This window comes from Phalacrocorax aristotelis, chromosome 24 (assembly GCF_949628215.1).
Source record: "Phalacrocorax aristotelis chromosome 24, bGulAri2.1, whole genome shotgun sequence".
Classification (NCBI taxonomy): Eukaryota; Metazoa; Chordata; class Aves; order Suliformes; family Phalacrocoracidae; genus Phalacrocorax; species Phalacrocorax aristotelis.
This window is the reverse complement of record NC_134299.1, coordinates 4,407,255-4,420,482: the sequence shown is the minus strand read 5'-3', so window position 1 is coordinate 4,420,482 and position 13,228 is coordinate 4,407,255. Positions and strand designations below refer to the sequence as shown.

Sequence of the window (13,228 nt, the reverse complement as noted above, 5' to 3'; positions counted from 1 at the left end):
AAGAAATAAAGGATTTGAAATCCAGCTTGAGAGCTTGAATAGAGATAATTCTTTAGCTGGAACTCACCCAGGTTATACCACATATCCCTTATTTTGAAGCCAATTTCTTTCCTCATGTCCCCATACCTAGAAAAAAAAGTATTAGAAAGAAAAAGATTAAGAAGTCCTAGTACTGAAATTACCTTTGCAAAGTTGCTGAATAAATTTAATGGAAAACCACAGAAATCTATCACTCTCTCCTTAAAAAACCCTACCACACACAGACCTGAATATGCTGGGCATTCATACCAAGGGCTCTCACAGACTATCTTCCATCCTAAGAGTCTACCAAGAAGTTCCTCAATATTACATACCTTTTCTTAGATGTTCACCTCATCTTTCTTCTCCCTTACCCTGCCCGGCACTAACGCTCAACGCACAGAGGAAGAGAATGCCGTGACGGCAGAAGACTGCAGACTTCCTGAGAGCAGAATAAAGCTGCAGTCCTGCTGCTTCACACAATTCTACCCAGCATTTTGTTGTATTTCATGTTTTAATCTAAAGCTATAACTGCTGACACAGAGACAATGGAGGAGTATTTAATTGCCAGGCTTATTAAAACCCTCATTATTGCAGAAAAAAGATGTCAAGCAAAAACTATGTATGCCCTGACAAAATTCTATGTCAAGGTCTACAAATATATTTAGGCACTTGATTCCAGCTAAAGGCAGAAGTAAAAGCTGTTCAGTGTCTTTGTGAGTTTGGCCAAGTTACTAAAAATTACTGCTTTGGGGTTGATAAATGCCTCTGAACTGCTCTCACTTTCAAAACAGAAAAAGAAAAGAGAGAGGCCTAAAAAGTTGCAGGGCTTTGAGGATTCTTGCTTACCTACCTTACATAACGGCTGAGGAATTGCATAAGGTAGTGCTTTGGGAACTATGGCAAGCCTTCTGTTACAGACCTTATAGTGGAAAGAATCTTCTGGCAAGGTGCGTAAATTGAGCTCAGACAGCTCAGGATCTGACAGCCACAGTGTAAAGACCCAACATCTGCCCTAGTCACCCCTCCTCCCTTCCCCACCAGTCATTAATCAAGCGCTTCCATGGCATGCTTCATCTCACTCTAAGATTGTACAGGGTATGCCTGGAACAGTCCAGAGGAAGCTTCTTAACGGCAAAAAGGCCTGGCAACTTTTGAAATGTAAACTCACTTCTTGATAATTTTGTTGCGTTTGGCTTGTGAGAAGGTCTCCAGCTGGAGGGATTCATGAGTGAGAAAGGCCACTGCCAAATGGAAATAGTTATTCCAGAGCTGTGGAAGAGAAACAAGTCTAAAATAGTAGAAGACAAAGGAAAAGCAACAACCAGCAAACGGAGCTACGTAGCCCCAAATGCTGTAGTCTCGCAGGTAAGTGTGAACGAGAACGTGGAGCAACAGAGAGCTGGTAGATGAGTCTGGCCTCAGCCACAGCAGGCAAGCCAGAAGCATACAGCAACTTAAAACTTCTCACTCTTCTTAGCTTGTACTTTCCAACCAAAGGAAGTAACAGTGGGTACACCCATATGGTATTTTTTGTTCTTAACCAGCCAAGCACAAGCCAGCTAAGGTCAGCACGCTGCTCAGCTTGACCTTGTGAAGCCTGCAGCAGTTGTATCTGCTTGCAACTTCTTGCTGCACTAACCACAGTTCTGTAATCCAGAACTGCTTTGCGTTCTGCTGCTTTTCTGTAACATACTATGGACATTTTCCGCAGGCATATTCCTTACCAACAAATCTGTTAACAGTGAGATGTATTTGTTCTTCCTGCCTTTCAGGACTGAGGCCCATAAGAAAATACAGAAACAACGGAAATGTTACCTGGAGTTCGAAATTTGCTTCATCCAGAAACAAACGGTTGAGTACAGAGGTAAATTGGTCCACCGCCCGGAGGAAAACTCTGGAAGAGATAAAAACGTCAAATAAAAGGTGGCTCGTGAAAAAAATAACATTGCAGTTCTGGGTTTATGACTCCTACATGTAAGCTCAGCGAACAGATGCTCCCAGAGAGGTATTCCTCTATAATGCTATTTCACCGCTTTCCCAGTAGAGGGACATTCAGGGTTATTCCTGTTTCTGAGCAAAAGAAACCTTGATGGAGGCAGATGAAAACCAAAACACTTTTTGGGTCATCCAAACTCTTTGACAGTGCAGTGTCATTCCAGATGATACCTTCTCTTAAGTATAGCCTATCCTCACCACCGAAGCGTTCAAATACCCTGCCGCTTTCACGTCCTCCTCCATACTGCACCCCTACGACACAGTGGAGCTACGCTGCCTCCATTGTGAAGATGGCTTGCACGACTGTGCCACGAAAACAGGAGTTAGATGCTTGTTGTTTCTTCATTCTGTTGAGACCACCTGTGGGAATATCAAACTCACAGGCGTGTAGGCCCTGCTGTGGCATGGATAGCAGGTTTTGGCCATGCTTTGCTACCTAGCGCAGGAGACAGATAGCGAGCCTAAGCCATTCAAACCGTACAGACTTAGCAGGAGAGACTGACTCACACAAGGCCGAACAAAGTCCACAGCAGAGGACAGAAGTGAACCTGGGTAGTTCTTGTTTACAGGCCAGCATGCTAAACCCTAGGCCACACTTATGTCCAACTCTGGCTTTATGCTTGCCATGGGATTTCCCCAGAATTGAAACCAAAAAGGCTTCTCTGATTTCACAGAACCACAGACTGATGCGGGTGGGAAGGGACCCCTGGAGATCACCCTGTCCCACCTCCTGCTTGAGCAGGCACCCCCAGAGCAGGGGCACAGGGCCGCGTCCAGGCGGGGTGTGAATGTCTCCAGGGAAGGGACCCCACAGCCTCTCTGGGCAGCCTGTGCCCCTGCTCTGGCACCCGCACAGGGAAGGGGTTTGTCCTCATGTCCAGGTGGAACCTCCCGTGTTCCAGCTTGTGCCCGTTGCCCCTTGGCCTGGCGTTGGGCACCGCTGAAAAGAGTCCAGCCCCATCGTCCTGACACCCACCCTTCAGATATTTATAAGCACCGATGAGATCCCCCCTCAGCCTTCTCTTCTCCAGGCTGAACAAGCCCAGGTCTCTCAGCCTTTCCTCCCAAGGGAGATGCTCCAGCCCCTGATCACCTTGGCAGCTCTGCGCTGGCCTTGCTCCAGCGGTTCCCTGCCCTTCTTGGACTGGGGGGCCCAGAACTGGACACAGCACTCCAGATGTGGCCTCACTAGGGCAGATTCATGTTGTACTCTCCAGCAGGTAAGTGACTGGATGAAAGACTGCATGGTTTTGACTGCATGCCTTTGGGCAGGAGAGGAAAGATTTCCAGTTTCATCAAAAGAAATGTGCAGGCACTACAATTTACCAAAATCTAATTTAAGTCACCCTGAAACTGTAAAAGAAAACAAGCCTATGTAACTCCAGTGATTTGCAAGCCTGCTTGTGTGAGTCACCCTCCTTTCAGAACCAGAAAGGCTCCAAAGCAGTAGCAAGACTTAAAATAGCAGCAACTATATACCTGCTCTGCATCATAGTCATGACCATCCAGTCAGCTGCATAGACATTTTTTCCAATCAGATCCTTAAACATAATGAATGTTTCCATCAGGAAGTCCTGTTGGAAGAATAAAAACCACAGCCCATCAAGTTGAATGTGGTAGTCTTTTATCCACATAAAAATATAGGGAAATGCAAATGTTTGCAATTGCATTGATCAGCAATCAGAAAAACCTCCTAAGAAGGATTTCTTATTGTGTGGGTATATTCTAATAACTAAATTATTTCTGACATCTCATCCATCCAATTACAGAAGGAGAAATAATGCCACAGAACATGTTGATCTGTTCAATTAAACCTGTCTTTACTGTTTTGAATTAAGCTGTGTTGTGGGGAGTTCTGGTGCGCAAGCTGGATTAAAAAACAAAACTGATATTCAAGGACTTGTTTCCAAATGTCTGAGTGATGACAGTCTAACAGCCCTATGCAGTATCTTCTATGAAGATGGAAATTGTAATTTCCTTTCACTTCCCTAATTAGTTAAGTCTTTTCTGATCCACTTTAAGAAGGACAGTTAAACAGAGGTAGCGAACATGCCACCTGACACGTGGTTTAGAACATTACTGTAGAAGAGATGCCTTTTGCACAAACACTGAACTGCTCCAAACACAGCTACATCACACCTTAAGGCAAGGCAAGGGTGAATTGTAGAATAAGGAAAAAAGGAGAAGGAAAAGAAGACAGATGAGCAAAAGAAGGTAATATCAGGAATATTGTTGTCTATATTGTGGTCTCTACAGATATAAATGCTACCTACGAGCATTTAAATGGATTCTATTCTCTACAAAGACAGCATATTAGCATTCACAAACGAGGGACGCCAAGAAGGTCACATAAGAAATCACCACCTTGCAAAGATCACCAGCAAAAAGAAAAAATTCTCTTGAGCTGAACAGCTTGCTCTAAAGAACTGGCACACAACACCGATATATATAGAGAGAAATGGGCATTTGGTGCTGCCTCAGTAAAAATCCTTTAGGCGTTATTAAATCAGAGCTTGATGGAAAGGTTTGGATTTGACACGGGGCACCTTGAAGATCTGAACTAATTTATATCAGTGTTAAACCAACCAAGTAACGATTCAATGCCAAGGCTGAAAATACCAAAGCATATAAAACCCAAGAATAAACAACAAAAATAAAAATTATTATTGCAGTGAAACAAAACGCAATGTTCTATTGGTATTCAGAAGTACTGCACCACCACAGCTGTGGGCTTGCTTCTGTAGATTTAAGGATTTGTAAAAATGAGATTACAAATCATTATTTTTGAGCAGTATCTGTTTAGATGATATGCAGGGAGTTTTAATGATTACATAATTCACCCTCCTGATATGTCGTCATGTAGAAAATTTATGTATACACACAGAAATACAAAGGAAATATTCTCCTATTTGAGTCAGAAGAGGCAGAACTATGTGGCGAAACAAGACATCTTCAACTCGCAAGCTGAGCTTCAATCTGAGGCTCACATTTCAGGAAAGCTTTGAAGCACCTGTTTAACCTCACCTTGGACTTAAGTTACGCTGGGCTCCTACTAGCTCAACTGCTCTTCAGGAAAAAGAAAAAATTCTGAATTGAGGCCCACTCAACATAAAATTTGTTTCAATTCTGCCTTGAACCCCCGTTTCTGAAATCCATCAGATTCATCTTCCCAGCACCCTTCTTCCTCACAGTATTTCTACATAACCTTGCTGAAAACCTTCCGCCTGTTTACTTGATGAACACTAGCAGAATTCCTGAATCTACTTCATTTTGGTTTTTCTTCCTTCACAGAAAAAATATTTGGGTAACATAAAAAGCAATTCTAAAACTAGACGATGAGTGCTCTCTATAGACAATGCAGCCGAGCGGCCTCTTCTGATGCAGAAGTGACAGAAATGTGTGTGTCCTGTAGGTGGCTATGTTGCTCAACAGACTGCAAGCAATTCCAACTGCACGGGGCAAAGGAGATCACCTTGCCATCCAAAATGAATTACAAACACCTTCTTGTGGTTTTTGGTCTAGCTTTTACAGGAAGAACACAACTCCAGGCTCTTCCCCAGCCAGTATTTAAATAAGCAAGCACTTTTAAGTTGCAAAACAAGGAACAAGGGGACACAAAAGCCAGAACAGTTGCTGTGTCGTGCTTCAGAGACTTGCAGAAATACTGGTCTTGGTTCCGACCTGTTCTGGGTGTCTGGGGAAAAAAACTGGACAGAGCTGTTAATTCTAAGGGCTTCAAGAAAAAAAAAAAATTTTTTTACCTGGTTTCATTCTGAAAGCCTTTGGGGATATGAGTTATACACAGTTTTTTAACATGGAGGGAACTATTTGCATTGCTGCCCACTAAAGCAAGACTAAAGCATTTAATGAAACTCTAGAGGAGGAGAAAGAATTAGGAAGAGATAGATAAAGAGCACAGGATCACAAAGGGATACAGGGAGAGCAAGAGAGGGGAAAACGCTTTTCCTTTTCATCTTCATTCGCTCTTCTGGTTCCTGACTTTTTACTTGCACAGATATAAATAGTCATTAAATGTGTTTTTACTCAATGCTACAAATGCTATTCTCAGGCTTTACTGAGTCAGCAACATCCGCTGCATATACCTAGCGGGGGTGATGTGACTATATCCCCAGTGGCTGTGGCATTAGGTGCCCGTAAGTCATTGCTGATGAGTGCAGTATAATCACTCCAAACTGAATACAGTAACTTGAAATGACCTTTCAGGAGCAGAGAGTAACTCTTTATGGACTGAGCTAATCCCCCAGCCGGGCTGACTTACAATAATGTCCTGCTTGGTTTTGAAAGTACTGATGTAATGGCTGTAATGGTAATCGTCCATCTGCCTCAGGATAGCTGTCATGCAGGCCACAAAAATACCCTAGAATAGGAAAAACAGAACATTTGTTTATTTTGCTGTGTTAAGCACTGTAAGTTCAAAGTGCAGCATATGCTTTCAGAGTTCTGCCTAATCCAATACCACTGATCACAATCCTGCTCATCTATGCCCTGACACCAGTCTGCGTGACTGCCTAGACCTCTGCCCCAAACCAGCCAAGACTCCCTACATTTCAAGTATGAAGCCGGGATATAGCTTTCCTTCTCCCCAGGGATCACAGTTTGCAAGAAAAACACATCCTCAGAACAATGAAATATATATCTGTATATGAACCACTTCATTGATTCTTAAGGGTCTTTTCCAACCTAAATGATTCTACGGTTTTCAAATTTACTGAAGTCAACTGTAATTCTCACAGCTGGTGTATGGGTAATAGCATTAACTTGACCTAGGAGTTATCAAAAATAAAAGATATTGCCATATACACCCAGCTCTTGATTTTTCCATCTTTCTGTACATGAAGTACAGGGTAAATTAAAACATACCAACTTGCTTACACCTCCTAAGATGCCACACAGTAGCCGGAAATGCCCCTTAGAGATGCCTCATCCTTCAGCATTTAATCCTATTCAGCCAAGGTGACAAAAGAGCATTTTTTTCAGCAAAGACTCCTTGTGTATTAAAAACTGCACTGAAACCAAGTTCTCTGCGCACAAGGGCCAAAGGAACTTGAAATCACAGCCAACTCTGACTCAGTTCAAACTGCTGCTGGAACAGGACAATTTGTATCCTAATACCTGGTCTCAGAAAACCGCCAAAAGCCATGTTTTAGTGGCACAGAAGCCCTGCAGGAAACGCAAAGATGATTTCATAAACCACTGCTACACACTGAAATCTCCCAGGAGAATAAATTCCACTATAACAAATGGGAAAGTAATAACTGAAGCAAGTAAAAGGCTCTCACAATGTGTGGAGACTGTCTGCTCATTCCAATCACGGTGCGGTTTATTCTCCTGAGCAGGCGTTCCATAATCAGCTGGATGTGGACAGCAGTGGGTCCCTGGGGATGTTCAATAAGGAAAATTTGAGACAATTCTTAATGGATACTGTTCTACAGAGTGCTCCCTGTGTGGCAGAACTGCCCTGACAATGGTTAATTGTTATTAGAGGACGCAAAAAAGGAGGTTTAAAACACACGAGTAATCGATTAAAGCACTGTATGTATACACTCGGTGCAAAGCTAGCATAATCGATCTACACCAGTTTCACTAGTTCATCCTGGCATAGCTTAACTGAACAGCTCTTCAGTTCAAACTGTTCTTTTCACAGCAACTTAGAATCAATTTCCATGATTAATGTGGCAAGTAACTGTATTGTCTTGACTGAATAATGATCGTTGTCCCTATTTCATATCAAAGAAATCGAGAAACCAAATACTTTTATGAGTTGCTCCAAATAATTCAACAAGCCACCGAAGTAGCTGGGAATAACATTTTGGTCCCTAGAAAGGAAAGCAATTGCTTTCTGTACTGTAGTGATAACCACTAACTCAACCTGTCACGGCTCCTTTTTAGAGACAGCTACTTTATGGGCAAAGAGGCTCAAAGAACTCTAAGAGCAATGCAACATGGTTTCTGTAAATATCAGAACTTTGTCGTTCTTTAAAGCATCACTTGAGAACATTTCTTTGCCATAACTTCTCAAAAGAAGAATTAACCTTAATCTGCACCCTCGACAGTTCATGCTCACCACATCTTTCCGATCCAGGACTTCGAGAACACTGCTTAGTAGCTGTGAGGAGGCCTCATGGTCAGGCTTATTTGAATTGTCATCCAACTGGCCACTCAGCTGATCTATTAGCAGTGGCAGAAGAGCATCTCTGCATTCTATAAAATGAAACAGAGCACAGCATCTTATTGGTCTCAGGAAGTTCTTCAGCATTCAGTATACATGGGTACCACACAGCAGACACAGTAGCTTCCTGCTCATAACGTCATCTTGGACACCAAAACATGCTTAAATCCACTTGAGTTACCACTAACAGACTAGAGAGTCATAAATAACCTGTAATTATATGTATTGCATTAAATAGTACACTCATGTTCCACCTCTTTCTCAATCAACACACTGGATCAGGATCCATGAGCATGAGGCATCGTATAAAGACCGAACGGCAAAAGAGGTTTCAGTTGTTCCATGGCAAGGAATATTTCTAAAGATGGATTTAACGGTAAATACCACTGATGACTGAGCTAGAGGACATGTGAACTTGAAAGACATTTTGTTTTTATGGGTGTGTGGCTCCACGCAGAATCCAGAGAGTTCGAATTTGCTACTTACCGGACTGTTTAAAGAGATCACTCTCCACTATCTTGGTCATGCAGTTCAGCTTCTGTCGAACTAGCTGGTTGTCGGGAATACTTTGGATAAACTTGCTGAAGAGGACACTAGTGTGCAAACCACAAAGCAAGCTGATGGTCAGCATTTTCACCCAACGTGATTCCAGCCTACACTTACGCTGTCCTGCACCTGGGCAAGTCAAGCAGTTTTGTCACTGTGTGGACACGTTACCTGTAAGGGGTCTCTGTGCAAATTATTACGGAGCCCTAACCGACTCTGAGGAACAGTAAGTAAAACTGAACAGTATTCAGAAACTGCAGGCTTAAACCTCTTAAAATGAAGCTTGCATCCCAAGGCACACTAGATATATCACAAAAGCTTATAAATAGACAATACTATCTGCCCTCCAGTGCCAGAATAAGATAACTATATTTACTTTTCACACAAAATGAAAACAGACTTTTGCAAAGCTTCCGCAGACCACTGCTGAAACTCAAAACGCTGCTATACACAATGGCAAGAGCATATCCTTCCAGATGCCCCCTTCATCGAGAGTGATGACTCATTTCAATCTGAGATGCCATTAAATTAAATTCCATGTACATTTGCTGTCTGTCTACTGTTTATGAGCAAATTATTTGTGTCAGAACAAGGAGGCATGGCTGGGAGGTTCTGAACACCAAAGAACAGAAATCCTCCGCGTTGTGAATTTCCTCAATAAATACGACTTTTGTTTTCTTGGCCAAGGCTATGCCTTTGACACACACTTTGGTTTACCTCAGAAGCGATCATTAAGATTTGGTGGAAACTTGCACAACATTTCAACGCATCACACCCCAGTCCTTGAACTTTGGATTTCAGTAAAATCTCAAAGTGCCCAAGAAAGAGCAGTTGAGATGCATCGATTCCTCTGAACTAAACTAACTTCCTTTAAAGCCCTGCAAGCGCTTCCTCAAATCCATGCACAGTACGAGCATCACCATGTCATCATCAGAGTGGCTGTTTTTAGTAAAGTTTCTAAAAGTCTTCCCAACAGGCAAGCTGGGTTTAGAGGACAAACAAACTTAATATGGTTACCTGAGCTCAGCAGGGTCAAATACTAGTTTGACATCATTTATGATGCTTGGCAAATACTTCAAAGCTGCACCCTGCAAGAGAAAAAACCCAAGGACACCAAACACACACGGAAATTGAGTTAGGCTAGCTAGTTCATTCTAAAAGGGTGTAAAGTCTTAACAACAATGCCCAAAGCTCACATGGCAAATCTAGCTTTTGCCAAGAGCAAATATGCAGACACCTGTAGAGAACTGGCTTAAGGTCAAATTAATGCATCCAAAGAGCCTCCAGCAACCACACGTTTGCAGTGCAGAGCGGAAACGGTGAAGGAGGAAGGATTCGTAGCCAAGTTCTTTAGTTTTGGCAAACATCCTGCAGTTCCAGGGATTAAGCTCCTTATAGCCTCACGTGAAAAGCACTAGTCAGTTAAACTGACTCAGTGCTCTGCATACTTTAGCATGCCCACATACACACTAGCATTACCTAGGTGCTAGCATGGCTTTCATCAATGTAACATCCAGACAACTAGGTGCAACAGCGACTGAAGTCCCTCTAGGACGTTCCACGGCTGCTGCAGCAGGTACTGTGACTGAGTTGGCCTTTAAATCACCCAAGTGCTAATTAGAAGTTTAGAATCATCTTTCCTTCAAACAGAGAAAAGCATGTTGGCTAGAAGAACTGAAATTAAGAAAGCAATCTAAAGGTCTCATTGCCTTTAGCAATTTAGCAGCCTCATCGCATGGCTGCTCTGCTCTTCCTCAGAGCACAAACAGAAGGTTCATAATCCAGTTGACACCAGAAAAAAAAGCAAGTATAAAGTGTAAGATACATTTAGAAACCATCTGTTTTTTCATTACTTTCATTCCCAGCATCACATTGATTTTTGTGGTGGTTTAACATTTCTATCTCCATTACCCTCAGGCTTGGTGTTACTGGTTGAGGTGTCTTTTACACTGCAGTAGATGACATCTTCATTGGCTGTTAGCTTTCATCCTCGCAGGTGCTGAAGGGTTTTCAAAGCCACAGCTCTCATCTTTATTTGATAAACTTTGGGGTTTAAATATTCCTCTCCTACTGTGCACAGTTCATTAAAACAGACATTCAGAGGTCGTGTGACTCATCTGAATGGGTTTTACATGCTTCAAAGCTTGTCCCTTTTTCTGCTCCCCCCCCCAGCTGTATCAGTTGATCTAATAAAAGATATTACCTCTCCCTGCAAATTAGGCATACCTTAATCTTGACAGCCTCCTCTAAAGGCCGGTCCATGAGGACATTGAAGGAGAGGAACAGCTTGCGTATTGCGTCATTAAATTCATCCCCATCTTCACTTTTCCCATAAAACCTACGAAGAATAGAGAAAGCTAGTTATACACATAAATCTAGGCTAACAGTTACACGTAGCTGAAATATGATTTTATCCTGTGAAACAACATCTTAATATCCTCCTACAAAGCCATGAGTGTAAAAATGGGACTGGGGATTCTGCAGTAATTTCCTGCTGAAATCTCTTATATGGGGAAAGCTGCACTTTCTAAACTGCCACTGGAGCAAACTCTGCTTGGGTTCAACAAATCAAGTAGCTCATTCTGTATTAAACAAAAAAGCCAGAATAAACATGAGAAAAGGATTCCAAACATTCACTGTAAACCTAGGAAAACATGTTTTGAGGCTATGCAAACCACTGCCACGGACCACATCCTAACTAGAGAACGTGTCGCCCTCACCTCACCTAACAGGTAACTGTGTGTGCGTTTGTTTCTTAAAGTGGCTCCAAATGAGTAATTCATTCCATGCTTTCATTTTTTTAATAAATAACAGGTTCCTTTTCAGCACTTCCATACGCTGCTTATGGCGTGCTACGGGTGACTAAAAGGGTCTCCTCTTCAAATTTGGTATTTCAATTTTTACTCAACTTATTTTCTCCAGCTGTAGACAAAGGGCAAAAAGATACTCCTCTTAATAATGCAAGGATAGAGGACATGCTGAAGAATATCCCCTCCAGTGGTGTTGACTGAAAGTAAGTCCACTGACTTCCAAAAGGAGACGTGAGGATGGCAACGATCTCAGACTCACCTCAGGTACAGTATTCGTGACTGAACAATGAATCGGAACAGGTACTTCAAGGCTTTCAGAGCAGCAAATAGCAATTCCGTCTTGCTGGAGTCATCAGCATTTCCCACATAACAGTTCAGTACTTTGGTGAGTTTCCTTTGGAAATAAAACCAAAAAGAGAATAAATATAGACACAGTTAAGTTTCTGTATAAGTCCAGCTTCCTTATTCCAGAGAGGAACTACAGTCTAATAACTAGATAACGGACACAGGTTCCTCTTCACAGCCTATTTCCTTCTGAAATCTTTGGCTTCATGGGATGCCAGATTTTTCATAACCGGTTTATGAATTCTCAGAAACATCTACAAATTGTCTACAAATTCCTGCTTCTTCATCTGCTTTTCTTTTTCCCTAAAAAGAAGTGTTCAGGAAGCTGGAAAACCCATCACTACTGAGAGCAGGCTGACAGCTTCTCCACGTGTTTGCATTATTCCGTGTGGAGCACAAAGTTCTTCTCAAGCAATACTTGCCGAGTGCTCTGAGAACCGTGGACAGACGTTGCGTAAACACATTACGAGTGTTTGCTATCTAGTCTCTGCTGAATCAGAGGTTCAGGATCTGCTATGGCAGTTAATATTCAAGCAAAATCCTCTTCTCTTCATTAAACAACTCACAGCACCTGAGGTGGCGTGCGAGTGATAGCCAAGTACGCGACAGCTTTTGCACTTGCTTGCTCGACTTGCCACACTGCCGGCATCCAATTCCCTGCTTTGCCAAATCCTGGCATGTGGAGCACACGAAGGACACTACATAACATTATAGTCCACTTGGCATCATGCAGACACCACATTGTCACGCTATGCTGGAAAGAAAGGCAAGGGAACAACCAAGCTAAGATACAGCATGCTCATTAATCAGACAAGTGTATTTATAGTAAAGAGATATAAGAATGATGATTCTTCCACCGGTTACAGGAAGAAGGAAAGGAAATGATATGCAAGCAGTGATTGTGTGGCCAGGGCAGGGAAGAGGAAAGTAAGCCAGGAGATGAGGACTTCAGAGCTTTGTGGAACTGTGTTTTCTCAGAGTTATCTTTAGGTTGACAGCCATCAAGAGGCTGAATACTCAGGACTAGGAATTCACGCATATTAGTGAAAATAAGAAGACATTTTTCAGAGGGGAAAAGAAGAGTTTGGTTTCTGGTTTTGCCCTCCCTGTTGGCCTGAGTTTTAACATTTTAGTTGCCTGTTACCATGGGGGTAGTGACCTTGGGGTTGAAGGGCACTGGATAAGCCAAGAGATCTGGGTGTTCCTGGCTTCTCTGCCAAATTCCTGGTTATCCTTGGGCATGTAAGCCATGACTAGCTACAGCACTTAAACAAATGCCTCATTTTCAAGCACGTGAAGTCAACAAGTTGATCAAAAGGAG

The 13,228-nt window shown here is 42.5% G+C and overlaps 1 protein-coding gene across 2 annotated transcripts in view; it reads right to left on the bottom strand.

Annotated features, from left to right (window-relative positions):
• DOCK5 (dedicator of cytokinesis 5) overlaps positions 1-13,228 on the bottom strand; it is an 84,441-nt gene that overhangs the window by 26,058 nt on the left and 45,155 nt on the right. For both annotated transcript variants that reach the window (XM_075117504.1, XM_075117505.1), the window contains exons 22-32: positions 11,822-11,956; positions 10,979-11,090; positions 9,770-9,840; positions 8,693-8,799; positions 8,102-8,238; positions 7,317-7,412; positions 6,296-6,394; positions 3,496-3,590; positions 1,837-1,915; positions 1,190-1,290; positions 68-126 (exon numbers count right to left, since the gene is read on the bottom strand). In XM_075117504.1, coding sequence (XP_074973605.1) covers positions 68-126; positions 1,190-1,290; positions 1,837-1,915; positions 3,496-3,590; positions 6,296-6,394; positions 7,317-7,412; positions 8,102-8,238; positions 8,693-8,799; positions 9,770-9,840; positions 10,979-11,090; positions 11,822-11,956 — 1,091 coding nt within the window. The remainder of the gene's footprint in view (positions 1-67; positions 127-1,189; positions 1,291-1,836; positions 1,916-3,495; positions 3,591-6,295; positions 6,395-7,316; positions 7,413-8,101; positions 8,239-8,692; positions 8,800-9,769; positions 9,841-10,978; positions 11,091-11,821; positions 11,957-13,228) is intronic.